Source organism: Gymnoscopelus microlampas, assembly GCF_963454915.1.
Source record: "Gymnoscopelus microlampas genome assembly, chromosome: 9".
NCBI lineage: Eukaryota > Metazoa > Chordata > Actinopteri > Myctophiformes > Myctophidae > Gymnoscopelus > Gymnoscopelus microlampas.
Window position 1 is genome coordinate 34,746,509 of NC_139946.1, and position 21,586 is coordinate 34,768,094.

Consider the following 21,586-nt stretch of genomic DNA (forward strand, 5'->3'; position numbering starts at 1 on the left):
TAAGGTAGGTTAAGTGCGAAAAATAATTAGTTTGACATCCAAAAGTGACCCATAAAAATTGGTCCGTGGCCCAAAAATGTGTGTTCCACCCTGTGTTTGGGAAATACTCCTGTATAGGATTTGTCTCTCAAACTGAATGCCGATACCTGTGTTGTTTGCACCTCCAAGACTAATGGTGGGCTCGGCCACGCCCCCAAACACCCATATTTGTGTCTGAAAGAATCATGTCGTCGAGAGTTCTACGCTGACAATGTCTTTAAATACAAACCTTTTGACGAGCCAAGCGGGACCCGACATAACACGTTATTTATGATTTTCAGGAAAGTATTTGGCAGACAACTAACCTACACTACTGACAAACGGCACTGCTGAACAAACTAAACTAACACTGAAGACCATCTCGATGGACAGAGGACACACCAACGCTGAGGGCACCTTTTCTTAAACCCAGAGACGGGTCACGCAGCCTACCCAGCAGTATTGTACACATACATATAACAGCATATAGCGTCGTGGAACTGTTTTAGGTCATGTAATTACTGTATTTGTACAACGTATTCATTTCATAAAGATCTGTATTGCTGCAGTTAGATGCCTGAGCCCCCCCCCACCACCACCCTTCCCCCTCTGGGTGCCTGTGCCTCTGTCTCTGAAGCCTAAATTGTACTCTGTGTCGTGCGTTGAAAATAACTGATATTCAAGCTAACGACGCATTGTTAGCTTGAAAATCTGTTGTTTTTGAGTACCATTTAGGCATAATCCCCCCCTCAACATCGGTGTGCGGTGTTCTAGTGTTTCACTATAGCTGCCTGACCAGAGCCATGGGCAGAAAACTTGGCCAGACTGTCGCTGACAATTCTTTGCTAACTTTAACCACTTTAAACCTGGTGAAGAAGTGCAAAAATAGATCTACAAGCTTGCAATGAAACGTTGTGAGCTTGTAGTTTGGCTATGTTCGCTATGTTTGAAATAGGGCTTAAATGGTTACGGCGATAGATGCCATGATGGCCTATCATTCCATACAAACAGATGGCAGTTAGAAACGGCTGCACATGATTGTGGGAGTGAGCATAGCTGGCCAAACTATCTATCAATAGCTCTAACCATCTAGTTGCACACACATACAGTACACACACATGCACGCGTGCGTGAGTACATCAACCACTAGACACACTAGTAACTCAGAGATGAAGCTAGAACTGCTGCTATGCCCAGGACAAAACTTATTGTGTGTTACGGGCCTTTTATTACAAAGGTGGAAAAACAAGTGGTAAATGTCTGGGCTGTCTCACAGCCCTGGATAGCTGTCCAGTTGTCTGTCCCTGGTGCTGCCCTGGAGTGACTGTGTTGCCAGCATGTTAATGGTGTCAGCTTTCCATGGTGTGTCACTTGAAGATGGCAGTGCTTAAGGTCAGTGCAACACTGATCGGATGGTGGGAGTTGGTGTTTTAACGTAAGGTTTTCCATCCTGTATCACCCACCGGTAGTACAGGGTCAGATGGCTTTGATTTGAAGATTGCATATGACATTTTTCTTTTTCCTTTTCTTTTTTACTGTGAATGCACTGAACAAACAATTCCTTCTGATTTTATTTCTCTGAAATCTCAGTGAATGGTTTTTAGCAGTTAGGCAGCTGCAATGATAAGTCAGTTTCTGGTTGCAATATAAGAGAAGTGTTTTCCCTAAAGAAAAAAACTGTATAAAGTGTCATTTTAAATGAAAATATATGCGCATATATATATATATATATATATATATATAATATATATATATATATGCGTGCACACACACACACACACACACACACACACACACACACACACACACACACACACACACACACACACACACACACACAGTATATATAAAAATATATCTTAAAGGGCGTTTGGTGTTTTCCTTGTGTTGTCAAATAGCCTTTCTGTTGTCCCCAGGACAGCAGTGGTAGACTTCAGAGTACATGACAGCATTCTATTTTTATTTATTGATGACAATGATTTGTTGTAAAAAGTATGTGATCCTGTATATGAATAGAATTTGAATGGTATCACAGTTCAGAAATCCTGAAAGGTATAAATATTTGAATTCTTTTTGTTATCTGTGTAGTTGGGTAACCTGTGTACAGTATAATAAGGTATAATTTTTGAATTTATTTCAGATATAATTTTTTAACTCAAGTGCAACAGAAGATTTGAGCTATATATGGGTGTGGGTGGGGGGGTGGGGTTAATGAAAAAGACAAATATCTTCCTGGATGATGTGTCATGCTTTGTGAAAGCAGTGTTATGTAGAGCTAGTTATACCATGGGCAAGGATTCATTTAAATAGTGTCTATGACAATGGTGAAAAAACAATCAAGTCTCATTGACAGCAGTGTGGAAGTTTAGTGACAATGGTACCGCTGGGACCAGGATTATTTTGTTTTACTGGTACCAGCTAAACGGTTTTTATTCAAACATCATAGCATTAGAACAGAAAGAAAACACAGCGCACACACATACTGAGCTAGCATCAGATAGCGCTGGTCCCATATATTAGCCCACGAAGTTGTTCACGTCTGCAAAATTGGACCTAACCTTGTAACTTCAACCTAGACCATTATGTCATCAGTCAGCTTCTGACCATTTGATGCCCTGTTTCCATTCACGTCAGTGCAGTGGTTCTCAGACTTTGTTTTTCTTTTTTCTCGAAGACGCCCACAACTCTCAGAGTGTCCATATGGAACCATTTGTACACTGTCAGAGTTGCAGACCTTTAAGGGTCCATTTAGAACCCCCTCAAGGAACGGCGAGGGTCCCTGGACCCCACTTTTGAGAACCACTGCATCAGTGTGTTGATGATATATACCCATTAGTCTGCATTGACAGCATGAGCAAGCCCCACCCCTTGAATCCATGGCTTTATTTTGCATAATGATAAATGGTCTCTGTGAGATGACATGTATGTTTCTGGAGGGGAAGTTAAGATGACCAAAATGTTTTGTTTTTGTTTTTGTATTTTATGTGTGTAAACCCAGACAGTCCTCTATAAAAGAGAATACGGTGAATATTTTTAAAACGGACAAAACTAAAAAAAAAAAATGAAAAAAATAATCTGTTTTCATGTGAAGAACACTGTGCTGATGTTTAAACTTCCTGAAAGCTCTGATATTCAACATGAACAAAATGTATGTGTGTGAAGGTCAGCCTATAGTCTCTGTACTGTACGTACTGTACTGTAGGTCTCATCCATGTGTCAGCATTGTATGTCTGCTACATGTAACCATCTGCAGTCCTCTCAGAGCGGCTATTCGTGTCTCAGGCTAGATTTACACAGGAACCAAATAACTAACAACAAAAAAAAGCATGGTCTTCTCGGTTGACATTTAACGGAATGCATTTTAGAGATAAAGAGAGAAATTGGCCTCATATCAGAATTTCTATATATATATATATAAAGCTACACTACTTTCTAACATTGGCCCTGATTTTCAAGCATAGTTGAAATGGACTACATTTATTTTCTCTTTTTTTTCTTCTCCTTTTTAGCCTGCAATGAAAAGATCACATCTAGGGCACGTGGAGCTGAAATCAAATGTTCTCCTTTTAATTAGATTAACTGTGTTTCCTGTGTAGACCTTCCCTCAGACAGCATTCTGCACATCTCTGTCCACACTAGAGCCCGGCCAGTGCCCGATTTTTTTGGGGTCCGATGCCGATCCCGATTTAGAGTCCTGGACCACTCATTGACCATGTTTCGATCATTTTATTTAACCACTTAAACCCTATTAAAATGTTCAAAAGAAAGCTGATCTACAACCTCACAATGTGTCTCAAAGCGTTAATATGCCTAATAATGACATGTCCAAAATAGGGACACCAGGTTGAAAGTGTTTTAAAAAAAAACTGGGACACATTGGATGCATAGTTGCCAATACTGAAAAGTTAAATAATTACCTATATACATATATATAACGGCCAAACTATATCGGTCAGGCTCTAGTCGATGCAGATATGAAGGTGAGGCATTGGCGAACAGTGCTGCCATTTAGCCCACCACACCCAGCACATTTTCCACTCAACTAGTTGACTGGATGTTGTCGTGTGCTGTTAATGAGTTCAACTGGCCGCTCTGAAAGAGATTGGACTATTTTAGCTGATTCTTGGTTCATCATGTCTTACTCCTGTCGTACAGGTCCTCCGCCATGCATCTATCTCACATTACAGCTACTGTACAACTGTGCACTGTAAGCTGCTTTTATGTGGTAAAGCGGAACTCCATTTGGTATACTGCAGCACAAAAGTTGTCTCTCTCAAATTGGTCAAATTGTTATGTCTTCATTAGGTGTGGAGATGCTTTTAGGACAACACATTTTGCATTTGCAACCACTTTGAACCTGGCATCGCTATTTGGGGGATTCGTAGATGACCATTTAAAAAGATTTCCAAAAGTTTCCCAAGAAGAAAATGTTTTAAGCCAATCTGCAAGCTCACAACACGCCACGATGCGACACGTTGTGAGCTTGTAGATCTGCTATTTTTGCCGCACAGCACCATCATGCAAGGAAGTATACTATAGGGCTCAAGTAGTTAAAGCAATTCCTGCCTGTGATAGAGCAGGTGTGTATTGCTAACTGGCTGTCCCATGCGCTAAGTGTAAAGGGAGGGCCTCTACGACTGGACTGTAATGACATGTTGCACCGCCTGTCTGAGTGACCTGTGTTAATGTTGACAAGAGCAGGGAGTGTGTTTGTGTGTGTGCTATACGCCAGAAAAAGCTTTTGGTTCTGTACCCGTTAAATCTCAAACACGTGCAAGCTGTTTGTACAGTAACAATGCTAAGATGAATTGAGAAACTTAGTTTGCTTCTTTCCAAAACCAATAAAAGTTATAACTGGACCGGTGTATGGAGTTGTTTTCACTGATTTATAGGTAGGAATAATCCAAATGTGCCCCAGGATTGTTGAAATTATTACATGTTATGCATTATGTGAAATGTATGTAAATGTGCATTGCACGTAATGTAGATTTGAGTACAAAAATGTCACACAGGCTATATGCAAGACCGTTTATTAAACAAAACTTGCAAAAATAATACAATGTAATTCAGTTTTTTTAGGAATAGATCAAATACAATTAAAAAAAACTGGCCTCTCTAGCCAGAACATTTATTGGTGTTTGTGTTTTCTGAAAATAGTTTGGAGATAACATTGACGTAGCACTCCTGAGTTTCACATTCATCCCTTGATGATGATTCTCTGAATATACTATAGCTGTGGTTCTAAACCTGCCTAGACACATTTATAACTATAGACACTTAAGGGAGGTTGCACACTCCCCTATTGCTGCAAAACGCCAGAACTGTGCTCACTCAAGTCGAGATAAAAACTCTGTTAAAGGCAGTAAAATAAATTAGCAGTGGTGGGGTTGAACACAAAGACTTTACTTTTTACATTTGTACCAGCATTGACATTCAGAATTGGAATTGTGATTATAGTACGCTAAGAAGACAGGAGAAGGAAAAAAAAAAAAAACAGGGTTTGATTTTCATTATGGTAATTGTTTGTCAAATGGAGCGAGCCCTTACGGGTCCATTTGGTTACATTTGTACACTCTCAGAGTTAAATTAACAGTCAGGATAAGAGGGATGGAGAGCGGGTCTCAGCAGAGGAAGGCGAGGTCACTCTTCCGACAGCCCACCTGGCAGCACAGGGTGGTCAGCACGTTATTCATGTCTCGTCTGGCCAACTCAGACCCCAAGCCGCTGCTTGGACTCTCTAGGCTGCTCTGCTCTCCTGTAGTTACACCTGACAACCAGACATCACATCATGAGTATACTTCAGGAAAACTCTCATTATTACACACATTTCCTAAAGCAAATGTCCAGCTTTTCCATTTACTGAGTCAAAAGAGAAAAGATTATTGTGCAAAAATGTTTTTGGAAACGACTAGATATCAAAACATAACGTGCAAAATTATGCATGACCCAAATTGTCTTCACTATTTATGTAGTGAAATTTGCATCCGTCTTATCTGTACAGTGTCTGTCATGTCTAATCGAGCCAGAGGCCCATCTTTCCATTAAATAAGGAAACTCCAAATGACGGAACAGTCAGCAGACAGCTATTTGTCTTCTGCACTGTCTGCTAACTGTTTCTAATCAGCACGGCTGATGGACTAACTGAGTTTGTGTGGTGTGCTATTAGTGTGTGTATATGCAGGGAGAACAGACTGCTCTCTGTCATAATTCATAGCTAATGATCTGATACAGTGTGTGGGTTCCTTGCGGCAGTGATTCCCAACCTGTGGGCTGAGGATATTGCAAGTGGGCCCCGAAATAATTGGCAAAAGAATCCTATGATTTTTATGATAAAATAACATTAATACTAAAACATTAATGTAAAAGAAATGTCTTTTTCTTTAAAATCCTGAAAATTGTGTTTTCATTGTGATACAGATAAATAGGAACTTAAAGTAGTCCTTTGAGATTTTCAAATGGGCCCTGATCCAAACAAGGTTGGGAACCACTGTCTTATGGCCTTCATTTTTCTCTAACTAGAGTGCAGCACATCATGTCCCTGCACCCGAGCAGCTGCCTGTCTGAGCACCCAGTGCAGACAGTGGTCTCATTTCTACTACGTTACCAGTCAATGCTCCTTCATTAAATGGCCTCTGCCTTTAGCAGTGCTGTGAGACTGAGAAGGTACAGAGTCACAGCACTGACAAACCACAGATCATTGACTCACAAACATGTCACCGGCATCTGGCCATTCTGAGCTAAAATATATAATATATATATATACATGTTTTTTTTTTAATATTACACAAGTCCTAAGTGTTTGAAATACATGAAAGCATTAGAAAATCTTAAACTATATTAACTATATTTTTTACTGAGTGTAAAGTGTACCCCTTTACAATTTTGCAGTGTTGTTAGCTTAAACGAAAGCTTAGAAGAACTTGGTGTATGAAATGTACATCCTATTATATAACAGATGACGCATGACTAACTATTAAAGATGGATTTTATTGCATTCTATGAAATTTAAGTCATCCAACAAATCAAATATTATTTAGCTCTATTACGTTCAAAAGTTGAGCATTCATTATTTTTGCTCAATTATTAACTAGTGCCGCCTGTATTCCAAGTTAAAGAGTTCATGTACGATATACAGTCAGTATATTGTCTGTCTGACTAAATAGTTGACTCACCATCCATGTCTGTTTCACTGAGCACTCTTCTCCAGCGGGAGCCTCCACAGGTATAGACCACCGCCCTCAGGAACTCTCGTCCACACAACTTGACTGCTGTGACCTGATCTGCTGTAACCTGGTTCACACCCAGCACCACACACAACACCAGGGGCAGCACCACTAATGAACGCATGCTGAAGTTCCCTGGCTAGGATTGTAAGTGGATATCTGTCAGACTGTCAAGTCTTTTTGTTGGTTTGGCGCGCTCGCTGGTCCGACCAGAACAAGACAGCTGTTCAACTCTGTCGCCGTCTGTTCTTGTTCTCTAGATATTCTTCTCAGTTGCTTGCTTACTGTTCTGTCTTCAGGTGTTGCCTGGTCTTTGATCCACTGCCTGCATGTCCTGCAATATATACCCTCCACATATCTGCTCATCAGCGTCCGAGACTCTTTCCACACACAATACCTCCTCCTCAATAGCACTTGGCCCAACCGTGCCACCCCCCCTACACACACACACACACACACACACACACACACACACACACACACACACACACACACACACACACACACACACACACACACACACACACACACACACACACACACACAGAAAAACAGCCTGCACTTACAGGCAAATCATTTTATGTTTCCGGCCATCACTGCTATCTCATTTTTTTCATTTTTTTTAGAGTGACTATGCCATCAGGCTTTTACAACCTCAGCGGACAATCACATTATACGTCAGGTGAAGCGAAGGGTAGTCTCCTCGTCCTCCCCATGAGTACACGGTTTAACAGCATGATTACACTGACCTTTCATGTAATGCATGGATAATTATGTCATGTGTGGTGATTCCCTCTACAGCCAACCAAATGATTCATCTGTTTACAATAGGTTGACACAGCCTGGCCATCATAGCCCCATAACAGCAGTTTGTGCCATGTATTGGAGGGAAACGGTCAATGTTTTCAATCCATCACGCAGGTCATTAAGGTGATGATGGTGTTGATGTGATATTCACTGTAACATGTCAGTGCATCCATTATGGGTGGAGGCCCCACTTTTACAGGCTATGGAAAATATTGTGTTTATTAGGACATGCTTCGCTGGTTCATGCTGTGATAATATGTAGAAAATAGCGACTATGATATCACTGGTTTCTAGTGGGGGTTTGTGTTTTTGGTTAAATGGTTAAGGGTCTGATGGAGCATAACCTATCCTGTCCTCTGTTGCTCAGGGTAACAAGTGCAGTCATTATTGATACAGTTCGTCTAATCTGGTTCTTTAAATAGAAAGTAATTGTCAAGCGCTGTGTCTCTATTGATAGTGTAAATATATCTTAGAGTGGACCCTCTTCATTTCCAGGGTCACATTTTACTCTTGAGCTACTTCTGGTAAATCTATTCCTCAGCCTTTTAGATAAATATGGCATGACACTGAAAGAAAGACCTGATACTTTTTTAATGCATTTGTACTTCCTGAATCAAAATGTATTGTTGGGCATAATGTTACATAACGTGATGATATATTCTAAGGAAGCAGCTATAATGGAGACTTGCTGTTTTCATTATCAACTTGTTTTTGTACAAGGAAGACTAAAGGCTAATTTATAATTTGTCGGACAGTGGTGTAGATGCCGAAAAGATATATTTAAAAATCACACCCTGTGTGAAGGTAGCGGCGCCTTTGATACATTTTGTCATCGATATGTGTTTATAATGCGTTTATACGATTAAATAAATATATTGACAATGTGTCACGTGAAGCTTGACCAATCACTTTGTTGACGGGTCTGACCAATCAGAACGTTGACGGGTCTGACCAATCAGAACGTTGACGGGTCTGACCAATCAGAATGTTGACGGGTCTGACCAATCAGAACGTTGACGGGTCTGACCAATCAGAACGTTGACGGTGAACACGGACAAAGTCAGGTATAGAGCAGGATCCGCTCGGCTAGCGCCGCTAAAAATAATATTTTCAAGCTAGCAACGTGGCGCGTCATAGGGTTGTGATTGAAGGGTTCCAAATGATCTGCTGTATCATTCATATTAATAGACAGTCATTAATAGGTTATACCTTGACTGGGACGTCTGACACCAAAAGCTTTAGGACAGCACAGCTTTACAGAATCTATCTGGCAATGTTTGATTGCCTATATTGGTTCCTTTAAATATCTTTGTCTGACTACAAACTGAACATTCTGTTAGGAGGCAGTGGGTATTATTGAGCCCCTGTTGAACAAATCTCCACTGAAAACTCTCTGCCTCTGCCAAGCCTAATAATGCATTGTACAGCATATTTATTTGCATTGTATTATTTCGTTTTCTTAACTGAAAGTATTTATCATATAAACTGCTTCACAAGGGCCTTTTTATCCCTTAGATCTAAGACTGACTTTGTATTTGCATTTAAATACCAGGACTGAAACAAGTTGACTCACACGTTGAATTTCCCTTCCAGCTAAAATACATTTCACCTATTCATAGCAGTCCTACGCTTTTCATACCCATTCAAATTGTCCATACTGTTAAAGTCTTTTCAGACTAGACTAGAACCCTTAAATCAGTTCAGACCCTTATGACCACAGAAACAAATAGCCTCTAAAATTGGAAGTGCAAGTACAAAAACTGACCAGTGTAACATACAGCATAGTAATTAAAAAAAACATTATGTTTACAATATTTTTCTTTAATACCACTCCACTGCTACTTGGCCTTAATGCATACTGATGCACAGGTCCATACATCACTTGCGAGCCTCATCTGGGTCTAATCTTCTCAAGCCCACAACTTGGCATTATGCTTTTTAGGTTTTACGTTTTATCTACAATACTTTAAGGAAATCATATTATGTACAGTATTTTGCTGCAGGGAGCACATGTTAAAAAATGATTTCATATTCCCTATAAAATGAAACCAGGTGAAGATGACGTCTTCAGATAAAATCTTCGGTAATGGTTTTGTTGATCAGGACAGGAGACACTTAACATGGAGACACTCAGTCGGCCATTTCCCTAGGGGCTAAGTATTACAAGGACACACGCTGTGCGTGCGTGCGTGGACGTTCCTGTGACCATGCGTGTGTGCGTGTTTTAAAGTTGGCTGGCTAGGGTGGAGCCAATGATGTTTTCCAAAGTATCCACCTGAAAGACGAAAGCAAAAGAGAGCCTTTTCATCACTGTTGACAATGACAGCCACACTTCCAATGACAGACTTACTCACTGAGGAAGTAATGGTTTAAATTGCCAGCATAAAAGGCTATATGGCTGGTAAAGTGCATTGACACAGAACAATATAGTGTGATGTCAATAAAGGGAAAGATTGCAATGTGGTGATAGGACTCCATTCAATAAGCTCAACTAGACCCCACCCTGTTATCAGTGTAACATTTTTATGTGCATCCATGGACTCGATTGACAATTCTGTTTACATATTATGCATGAACCTAACGTAGGCGTTCCCAAAGGTTTCCATGCCAAGAGACCTGCGTACAGCCATAGCTGCTGGCTGTGGCCCCCTATTGCGAAATGCCTAAAAAAAAGAGCAAATATAGGCGCTCTAACAAGCTCACAGAGCGTCTGCTATTTTTGCTACTTTCAAACCTTTTGGCCTCCTGAAAGGGCTGTTTTGAAGGAAGCCAGTGATCCAGATTTCTTTAAGGGATGGTGTCAGGGCATTTCACACTTTAGTTGCAGTGCAGTAGAAAGATAGTTTGTTCTATAGGTGGGTGGTACCAGATCGTTGTTGTCGCTCCCTCTAGTGTTGTGGCTGTGGGTGTCACTCACTTTGGTGAGGTAGTTAGTCAGGTATGAGGGCATTGAGGGCAGAGCCCCTTTTGACTATCTTGAAAAAAAAACAAATCACATTTTTAATTGCTTAACCTTGTCTTCTACCCTGATACCCTGATCTGATTGACATTCACTCCTGGAATGTGAGGGTCTTTCATTTATTTTACCTGGTTGCCTTCTCCCACCGTGAGGTCCTTGAGCTTGTAGACGGCAACCTGTCCGTTGCTGTCTCCTACCAGGATGCAGTCTGTCTGGGTTGCAAACAGTAGTGAGGTCAACGTCACCCCAGGGCCAGCCAAGCACACAATGGTTGGGTCCAGGCTGGAGGAGACGAGCAGAATACATGGTGGTCACATGGGGCTGTAGCCTGGATGTTTTAAACACTTAACCCTTTATACTTAGTAAACTGGACACGAGTTGTCTCTAAACTTGGTGCACTATTTTTTCCTCTACCAAATCTTGCCAAAAGTATCCCATCTACGAGCTCACAACGTGTCGCAAGCTTGTACAACTGCTATCTTTGGCAAATGTTCCCCCCAGAATAAGGATGCTATGATTAAGTTGTTGAACACTTTAACCATGGTGTCCCAATTTTGGGTATGTTATTATAGGTATTATTATTATTATTATATTACATTACATTACAGTCATTTAGCAGACGCTTTTATCCAAAGCGACTTACAATAAGTGTATTCAACATAGGTAGGGAACGAAAACTACTAATCACCAGAAGTCTTAAGTGCATTTTCTGCAAAAACAAGCAACCAAGAGTATACCTAGCGCTAAGGTAAAAGTGCAATATATCAGCTACCTATTTCCCTAAACAGATGAGACAAAATAGCAAAATCAAATGAGCACGAGCTAAAACAAATAAGTGTATAGACTAAACAAGATCCAATAAACAATACAACAATAGAAAACAAGCGTTCGTACAACTAGTTAACAAGTAGGCCAGGCAGAGAGGAAGGGTAGTGTTTCCTGAATAATTATTATTATAGAATGATTTAGAACATTCTGTGGTTAAGTGGTTAAAGGGGCATGAAACCATAGACAGCAGATTGAAAAAATGATAATGATAATAATAATGGGTGTGTTTGATTTAGGTGTTCCCAGAGCCACTGTGTTCTGCCAATATGGAAGCATAGCCAGTAGGCAACGGTGCTGTCAACAGACATGATACACCTAAATGTAACACATGTGTCCCATTATTCATTTTATCTGCAGCTGCATTACTTGATGTACTATAAGGTAAGTCTTATGCAAGACCCTGCTTTCATTTTTAACCTGAACAGGGTGAACATCCTGCGAAATCGACCTATAGGGTTTGTGGCCAAGTGGTTAAATGAGAGAGAGTAGTGAGTATGAGAGAGACACAAAGTCAAACAGAGCAAAAAAGAGTCTCACATGCTGGATCCCAGATCCCAGATCTCTATGCCTCCCTCATTGACGGCACCAAACACCGTGGCCCATTTTGGGGACCACATGACGTCATAGACAGCCCTTTGGGCGGAGGTGAACACTAACACGGGTGTGAGCAGGTCCTGCCTCCACAGCTGGATGGTCCAATCAGAGGAGCAACTCAGGAAGATATCCGGGCAGAACGGAGACCATGTGATCCGATATAGAGGTCCCTTGGGGTGAGTAAGACGCAAATTACTATTGAACATTTAGACAGCACACCCATTTTTTCTTTTGACTGCCTTCAAGAAATGTTTATCCATAGTTATATAAATCTTTCTCTCTTTTTTCTTTCTGTTTGCAAACTCTTCGCAAACACCTTTGCCTTGCATGATAACATCACATTGGAATTGGAATGAGCTAATAAAAAATAAAGAAACTTCCATAAGGGAGCATGCAATCTTCAAACAAATTACACCCATTAGTCAGCATGCAAAACCCACTGCACTGACAATTACTGTTGATAAATCTCTACAGAAGCCGACTAAAACTGCCAGTAATAAGGGAAAGGCAAGGACTATTATATAATCAGTTATACCACATTTATTGGAAGTGGATTCTTATTAAATGTTCTATTATGAATCAAAATGACAGCGAAGTGATTGCAGTGAAAGTCACAAATTGCATTTTTACATTTTGATTTAGTACTCAGTCAATTAAGTTGTATGTCTGCTGTCTAGTATAGTCTGCTGTCTGAATGTGTGTCCTGCAATGTCCTATTGCACAATTGTTTTGTAAAGTACTCCATACTTGATAATGAAGTGTTTCTGTTGGTAAGGTAAAGGGCAGAGGGGTCATTTAACATTAAGTCAGGATGGAGTGGTCTTGGATAAAGCAAGTGGCTCTTGCAAGCACGCACACGCACACGCACGTACAGTGGAGGCTGGAGGGATTGGGATGGTATTACAAGCAAGTGTTTTGTGTATTATAGATTGTCCCTAAAACCCATCGACCTACATGTATACAGTGCAGTTGGTCTATCAGATTCAATTAGCCTGCACTTTATTGATCCCGCAGGGGGTAATTGTTCTGGCAGCCAAGATACTGTAATATAAAGGTAGATTAAAAAAATACAAAATGTTCCATGCAAGATAGAAGGATCTGATCATCAAGCACATACAGTCAATATGATATAATCAGTGAGACTGGCTGTTACTGGGGGTTATATACTCTACTGTGAGGACAGCGATGGATTATATTGTACCTTGTGTCCTCTGTACGTCTCCAGAACCTGCTCATGGTAGGAACATGAACACTTGTGGATCTGGCCGTCCTCTGTACCAGCCAGGTAGATGTTGGACTCCTGGAGGAACAGTGCAACTGGTGTGATGCTTGTACAGCAAAATGATGAGGGTTTATGCAGGTCAGGAAACACACAATTGGCTCCTTCAATCGTCTTTATTTTGTGGCATATACTGTACAGTACTGTATATCATGAATGTAAACTATTTCTGAGGACTCTCTGTATCCATGAAAGGAAAATATCCATATACAAATTGTGTGTAACTAAGTGGTGGGCGGTATATGTGTATGTATATATATTTATTTATTTTTCAGTAGCAAATTTACCGCTGGATGGAAATCAAAACAGAGGCCTGGGGTGAGTCTTGAAATCAATGCATTTTTCTCGTTGTCTTTGGGCTGCTTCTTAGACTTGTCATCATGTGTTCTCTTCAGCTTCATCAGGTCTATAGCAGACAAACAAGCAAACAAGTCACTGTCACTGTTAGAGGAGATACAGTACATCCTATATTAAAATCACCTAGTGGGTGGACTTCCTGTTCTGTCCGTTCACCTTTTTCTACCACACCAGTCGTGCATTTGCCTCCACACTATGCACTAATAATAATGCCATGGGACATCTACTAAACAAAATTTCATGCTTGCAAATTTCATATTTACCGTACACTGTGTATTTGTACATTATTGAGCAATAATAGCCCTATATTACTACATGATTGCGCAATTGGTGCAACACTCACATTTTCCCACTTATACAGTGGAAATGGACGGACACGCATAGGACGACAGCCGTTGTCTCAGAGATCTCCATATATGCCCATATCAGTCGGATCGGCGGTGCAACGTACTAGGTGTGAGGGCCGCTACAGATGTGAGGGCTGCATAGCGGCCCGAACCTCTAGTGTTACTAAAAGGAGCCAACTAGATTTCCAACCTTTTCTGGATCAGGGCCCACTTCACAATTTGGAAATCGTTTGCGTTATTTGAATGATCAATCAATCGATTGTGTTGCGGCTTGATCATTGAAACTAAAATAGTATTCTTTAAGTTATCGGTATCACGGTGAAAACTAAATTTTCGAGGTTTTAAAGAACAAATACCAAGATGTTTTTGGATTAATTGTTAATGATAATATAAGATTAATATTATTAATCTTATATTTTCATTAACATCTTATATCTAATCTCAATTATTTGGGGGCCCAATATCACCAGTGGGCCCTGGCTCACAGGTTGGGCATAGCTGATGCAGTACATGGTGAGTTCTGGTTGAAAAAGCTGATTGGACAAGAGGCATTGGCACTCAATCAGGACTGACATGTTGCTTATGTTATCTTATGATATGTTGCTTATATTATGTTGCATTCTGGTTGGTGGAATCCTCAAGGAACTACAGTATATGGTGGATTTGAATAAATTACAAAATCATCAAAAAAATCTTAATCAATGTTAATTAATTCATTTGTAAACTTTTTACACCCTCACAGTTAAATCATCAATTGTGATTGTACATTCAGGGCCCTATCTTGTGCGCTGCCTTACCCCTTATGCCAAAAACGTTCTTGGATTTTTTTTTACTATTTTGAAAAACATTTTAAAGTTCAAATAGCCGATCTACAAGCTCACAATGTGTCGATGTAGATCAGCTATTTTCACTATTTTTAAATGTTTTTCAAAATTGTAAAAAATGCCAAAAAGGTTTAGGCATAAGGGGGTAACGCAAGATATGGCCCTCAGTGTACAATGTATTGTATTAGTGTACAATGTATGTATTTTAGCATAGCTGTGATATACAGTATCTTCGGCACTCGTGCCTACAACCGAATCACTGCCGTGCTACCATGTACGCTCTTTCTGAAATCCACAATAATGGCCCAACTCAACTCTCTGGTGATGTTGCTAAGCCTCTGTCTTATTCTTATACTATACCTATGCAGGTGAGGCCTTTGTGCATGAACCATGTGCTGATCCTGCCATCTGCGGACACAGAGATGAGAGCTTCTCCCTTGTCATCCCCTGATAAGCCCGTCTCTTGTTCAATCCACTTGACCTGCCAAACTGGACTGGTGTGCTTATCAGCACACTCACTACATGCAGACGGACCAAAAGAGTAGGTATTTAGTCATGTCGATGTTAAAATAGTGTGTTTTGTTATTATTTTAATTATTTGCCATTATTTTCCTCTTTAAATGTTGTTAATAGACTGTACAGTGCATGTAATATGCAAAACAATAGAAGAAGAGAAGGAGAGGATTCATAATTCCCCATTTCAGTTTTTGGGGTGTTTTGTCGTCATGATTTTAAGCAAATGCCTTGTGTATGTAATCATTTCTGCATATTGCACTATATCCCCTGAAAAGGGAAACCTGAATGGCAGTCAGTGAAGAACACCAATCAGTTCATCACCACCGGAAAAGCTAGTGCATTTTGGATGGAAATATGATTTTTTTTTTCTGGAGGTGCGTAATTCCTTTTTGATTCCACCTAATTAACCTGAAACAACAAATCTGTGGCATGAGGTGGAAAAACAAAGCGTTTCCCACAGGGTCATTAAATGTGTTTGCTGGCCAGTAAGTCACTTATTTCCGGCATAATACATTTTCCTTTTTCCCCTTCCACAATAAGCATCCTGTTTTCAGTATGTCAAAGACACAACCCAGAACGTGCTTGGCCAATGGCCATATAAATGTTATATACTGAATTATGAAGTGCTTGACTTGTAAATGGGGAAATCTGTTTTCTCAATATGCAATTACATAACATAAATCAAAGTGGAAAGCTGTTTTAGTTCTGTGCTGACAAGCAGCACATATACAGCAGTAGCCTATATTCAGTATACTGCTAATGTCAGGTCTTGTACAGTATCAAACATTCAGTCAATACATTTAAGAGGAGGAAATCAAATGAATGCTAACAAATGAGCAAAGCTGGGGGTGACATTGTTTTAATGTGATATGTTTCAACAATCAGTGATTTGGCACTTTAGTTAGTCTTGCCTGATGAATGTGAAGCTACATTCCCTACCTGCTGACGATAAATGAAACTATAGCCCCACCTGCTGTCAATAAGTGATACTACTGTCAATAAGTGATTTTTTTCCCCCAACACTATGTCACAATTTTCAATATCCAGAATCAAAACCCTCACCTGCTGTCCATGATAGGTGTCTTCTCTTGGCTCTGGACATTGTAGGAAGCTATGCTGCCATCATGCATGCCCACAGCTAGCTGGCTGGCATTACTAGCTGAGAAGTCCAGAGCAGTCACACCACTCTCACAGTGAAAGATACGCTCAGGCCACTGCAACACAGACACAACATAAACTCTTCAATGGGCCATTTTTTGTATGTCTCTAATTAACCAATACCATCTAGTGGAGGGAGGCATACTGGCCAATGGCCATACTGTTTATGGAATCTTTGACAGGTATTTATGTTGTTCTAGGGTCACCATGGCATGAACCACAGCACAATTGACTGGCTCTTGGTTGTGGTGTGATGGTTCCTTTCTAATCAGTAACCTACTAAAGTACCCTATCTGCTGATAAAGAATTATCATGTCATCACATCAACTGTCATACAGTATGACACATTTAACTGAAGCATAAGATGGAAAAAGATTGGTAACAGAAAAAAAGGCCCATAACCTACCGTGGGATTTTTGAGAGACCAACAGCAGACTAGGCCTGATTTCTGTTCTTTGAAGTCAAACTGACCATAGCCCACTGCCAGGAGATCCTGAGACAGTAAGCACAAACACATAGAGAGACGTTAGCTTACTGCTGTCATGGTAGACAACCACGGAATCCAGCGTGAGCTCTCGACACACAACACATTGGGAAGTGTTATGTTTGCACATCGGGGATGTCTCAAGGATGTTTGTAAGGAAGGACAACTCCCCTAGTCCTCTGGGTAACAGGCGAGGTGATTACCGGGTTTTTCTTGTTCCATGCCATACTGCTCACATTACGTCCCACGGTGAGTTCACAGCTGAAGGCCCAGAGACGCTCCAGGGCTGGAGTTCTCTCCCCATCCTCCTCTCTCTGCCCTGCTCCCTTGGCCTTCACCACACTGTCAGGGTCTAACAATAATCAATAATATAGCCAATATCAAAATTTGTTAAATGAAAGAGTCAGACATTTTGGGTTTTCCAACATTCATGAGAAGAAATATTGGGATGGAAAAAAATAAACATTGTATGTGGCGATGCGTTAGCTTACTGTACCTTCCAGTATGGGTAGCTGTCTGTAGGCAGCCAGCTTGGGCTGGAAAATATTTTCTAGGATGGTCCTCTCCATTACTAACAAGCTCTGCCGGAAATTCTCTGACTGCAATATCAGTTCTGGGTTTGACTCATCGGCCGCATGTGCCACAAAAGTCTCCATCTCTGTCCGGGAGCTAGAACCAGTGGCTGGAGAGATACAGTATGCACGTCAATGCAAACCTATCCATACTAAAAGGTGAAAAAAGACTGATTTGAACTGTTCTGGACGGGAGTCTCCAGACGTTAAAACAGATGATGACGATTGTAAATAAAACATTTCATGTTTCAATGATAGAGGTATTGTTTTCCAGTGTAAAGTGTTATACCCTGGCTGGAGAACACAAACAGAAGCATTAGGGCTCTTACACGTTTTTTCCCCCATGCAATTAATTCGTCCTTTAGTCAGCCCCAACAGAAGGCAGAAATCACCACTATAAATGTTTAATTATGTCAATGCATTGAATGACTTTTTAACAAGACTGTATATTTTAATGATGCAGAGTCATTACACAAGAAAACTTGTAAGCTTTGTTAGACCGTACTGTTACCTAAACTGGTGGTGCTGACAACTGACATGGTCTTCTCTGGGCCTCTGCTGGCATCCATGATGGCCTGTGGAGCAGCCTTGTCTAGGTCAGGGGTCAGGCCTGCTTCACCCTGCTCAGCCCCACAGAAAGTGTCATACATGTCCCAAACAGTAGCGCTGGTGGCTGTGGACATAGTGTGACATCAAAGTTACAATAAGAAACACATGACTGCCAAACTATGGTTTACATGGAACAGAATTGTTTTGGCTCATGGTTTCTTGATGACATCAGCATACAGTAAAACCAAATAACTCTTTAACACAGAACAACCTGCATGGGGCTTAAATTAGTGCAATGCTAATTGTAGAACATTCATTAAGTCATAAGACTCACAGGCCCAGAATTCTAGATGTACTGTACATTCTTGGGTTGTACAGAGTTGTACTGTTATACAATAAAACCCTCACAGTTCATTTAAGTATGAGAGGGTAAAGATGTGTTTGGGTCAATTTTTTAAATAACCACTGTGGGTTTTCCTATAGATAATCTGTTTATTTTGGGATCCTAGAACATTCAACTGTCCTCATCCGTGACTGCACTGAGATTTTTAAACCCATTTACCCAGCCTTATCTTTGTCTGTTGTTTACCCCTGAAAATATGAATTTCAGACATGAGAAAAAGTGTACAGAGAGGAGAATGATGTGGACAAACCTGCATCCACCTTAGAAACGTTGTCAGTCTGGACCTCTTTGCTTTTAGGGAACCCGTTGAATGTCTGCATTGATCGTTCCACGTATGTATCGTTGCCTATCCTGTTCTTGCAAAGCTCAACATAGAGGTTGCTTCTCTCTCTGAAGACAAGACAAGACAAGTGGGAGTACAGCTTGTTAGAAGTAACAACAAACAATTACAATTAGGTTACATGACTTCATCAGCAAGAGATCTATTCCAAAATTATTCGCTGGTATAGAAACTAAAAACAGACACGCTCAAAAAAGATAACAACTTGACACACTTTATCGCCTCTGCATCGTCAGCATCCTCTGACACGATGACGTCAGACATGTCCAGGTGTGAAATGGTGTCCGTCTCTGAGATGTAGCAATCAACCACCACATCTAGCATGTCTTCTCTCAAATGCTCCTTCACCTCCTCTCTTCTCACCTGTACGTCTGTCCAAAACAGTTGTCATAGCATTAGATCTTAACCACAGTGACTGTCAGTTTATTTCTACTTTGTAGAAACTACCCTGTATTTGTCATTGGTAAACTAGCCAGCAGCTTCCATTCTACCATTCACCTAACAAAATGTTATACATGTAGTTAAACCCTACTGAATGTTATTGGCAAGATTCTGTAGTATTTCAGTTGCTCATAGAGTATTATTATAATCTTGCAGATATATGCTATAATACGGTACAGTATACGTACGTTATAAATGTATGAGTCTGTTAAATATTAAGTACTTGATCATGATCAGGTGGGAAAGCGAAACAGAAGGCAACATTATAAACAAAACTGGAAGTATATGAACCTGTGAGGCTTATGGATGTGTCTCTTTTATAAGATGGGTCTTCAATCTCCTCAGTCATTGACTCCATCGTAGATAGGCTCGATCTGGACACTATACTGCTACCAAAAATGGACCTGGAAACATTGCAAACGACTTAACCGTATATACTTTTATACCTAATGTATTTGCAGAAAATAGCTTATAGATTGGCTATTTTTGCCAAAATTGTTTGCCTATTTTTGGGATGCGAGGGTTTATGTGGTTAAACTAAAATATTAAGATGCTGGTCGAATTATGTATACATATTTTTGCTACAAATGTAGTGGTACAGTAGCTCAGTGGGGTACGGTAACGACTGTCCTATTATCATATGGCTCCAAATGACTGTTGCCATCTCTACTGAATACAATAATAAAGTAGGAATGTCATAAAATAATGTTTGGATGCTCAATTCAAGGAGAAAGGATGATGGATGATGAGTGTATGTGGCACGGTACCGCCTATTTCACATAAAGATTATACGAAACATAATATTTCTATTATATCAAGCACCTCACTTTTATATTGGCCCCTTTAGAGAAACACAGGAAAAACAACATAATTCATCACAAATATCATCCCTATGGATAAGTAGCTTACAGGCATGCAAACAGCCCCAAGGTGAAAAAGGTGACAACATGTTGTTTTCTTTCGGGTCTAAGTACGTTTTACTGAGAATAGAGGGTTTACGTGGCTAACCTGGTAGGCCCAGAGAAGCTTGCATTGGTTATGGTCTGATAGAGAAAATCTGATGCAGTGCCAGCAGAAGTGTCGTTGACAAAGACCCTGCTGAGTTTGGCCTGCGGGACCCCCGGCTCTGGATGGTAGAGGGACTGAGGAGTGACGTCTTTGCCATGTTCATCAAAGACCTGCAAGATCATTGAGCTGCTTTAAACTGCCAATGATACCATATGATGTGTCAATAGTGTGTTAATGTCAGACATATACCACCACTAGCAGCACATAGTACTAGCTCTGGTCCATAGCATTAGAAGGAGTTCTCCTTAACGCTATGGACCAGAGCTAATATAGTACTAGCCTACTACTGCTGCTGCTACTACTACTACTACTACTACTACTACTACTACTACTACTACTACTTCTACTCTTTTTTATAATTACAAAATTACCTGGATTTTTTGTCTGGGTGTTTGCGTTTTATCCATAACTTTGCTGTCCACAGCCAAACTGAAGCTCTTGTGGGTTGTACTGCGGTTGCCTCGGCGCATCCCAGATACTGAACCATTCATTGTCCGGGAAGACCTGCAGTGTGAGAAAAATACAAGAAATGTGAAGACCTGCACAGTGTGAGAAAAATACAAGAAATGTGAAGACCTTAGACGCAGTATACATGATCCAGAGGCCATGAGTTCAAATCCCATTGATGTCTTTCCTATGATTCTTTCCTTTGCAGACTGGCTTCCAGAAGATCAACTGAAAACTACCAGGAAGGCTGTACTTGTCAGCCATCTGTTAGCTCAATGGGTTGAGACGCAGTATTCATGATCCAGAGGCCATGAGTTCAAATCCCATTGATGTCTTTCCTTTGCAGACTGGCTTCCAGAAGATCAACTGAAA

At 40.5% G+C, this 21,586-nt stretch overlaps 3 protein-coding genes across 13 annotated transcripts in view; 1 reads left to right on the plus strand and 2 right to left on the minus strand.

Moving 5' to 3' along the window:
- sgip1a (SH3GL interacting endocytic adaptor 1a) overlaps nucleotides 1–4,877 on the plus strand; it is a 93,236-nt gene extending 88,359 nt beyond the window's left edge. For all 11 annotated transcript variants that reach the window (XM_084066576.1, XM_084066566.1, XM_084066568.1 and 8 more), the window contains one exon: nucleotides 321–4,877. In XM_084066576.1, the coding sequence (XP_083922702.1) occupies nucleotides 321–343 (23 nt within the window). In that variant the 3' untranslated portion in view covers nucleotides 344–4,877. The remainder of the gene's footprint in view (nucleotides 1–320) is intronic.
- A 762-nt stretch (nucleotides 4,878–5,639) lies between these two features.
- Nucleotides 5,640–7,365, minus strand: insl5a (insulin-like 5a; the record flags this gene model as incomplete). Its single annotated transcript, XM_084067184.1, has 2 exons — nucleotides 5,640–5,785; nucleotides 7,191–7,365. The coding sequence occupies 2 exons, from the start codon at nucleotides 7,363–7,365 to the stop codon at nucleotides 5,640–5,642; spliced, it is 321 nt and encodes a 106-aa protein (XP_083923310.1).
- Nucleotides 7,366–10,272: 2,907 nt separating this feature from the next.
- On the minus strand, nucleotides 10,273–20,889 carry dnai4 (dynein axonemal intermediate chain 4; the record flags this gene model as incomplete). The annotated part of the gene is made up of 15 exons (XM_084066096.1): nucleotides 10,273–10,323; nucleotides 11,136–11,289; nucleotides 12,373–12,599; nucleotides 13,631–13,729; nucleotides 13,996–14,114; nucleotides 15,597–15,754; nucleotides 16,815–16,966; nucleotides 17,317–17,403; nucleotides 17,598–17,746; nucleotides 17,891–18,076; nucleotides 18,478–18,639; nucleotides 19,169–19,308; nucleotides 19,473–19,629; nucleotides 19,991–20,103; nucleotides 20,708–20,889. The coding sequence occupies 15 exons, from the start codon at nucleotides 20,887–20,889 to the stop codon at nucleotides 10,273–10,275; spliced, it is 2,136 nt and encodes a 711-aa protein (XP_083922222.1).
- Nucleotides 20,890–21,586: the final 697 nt, after the last annotated feature.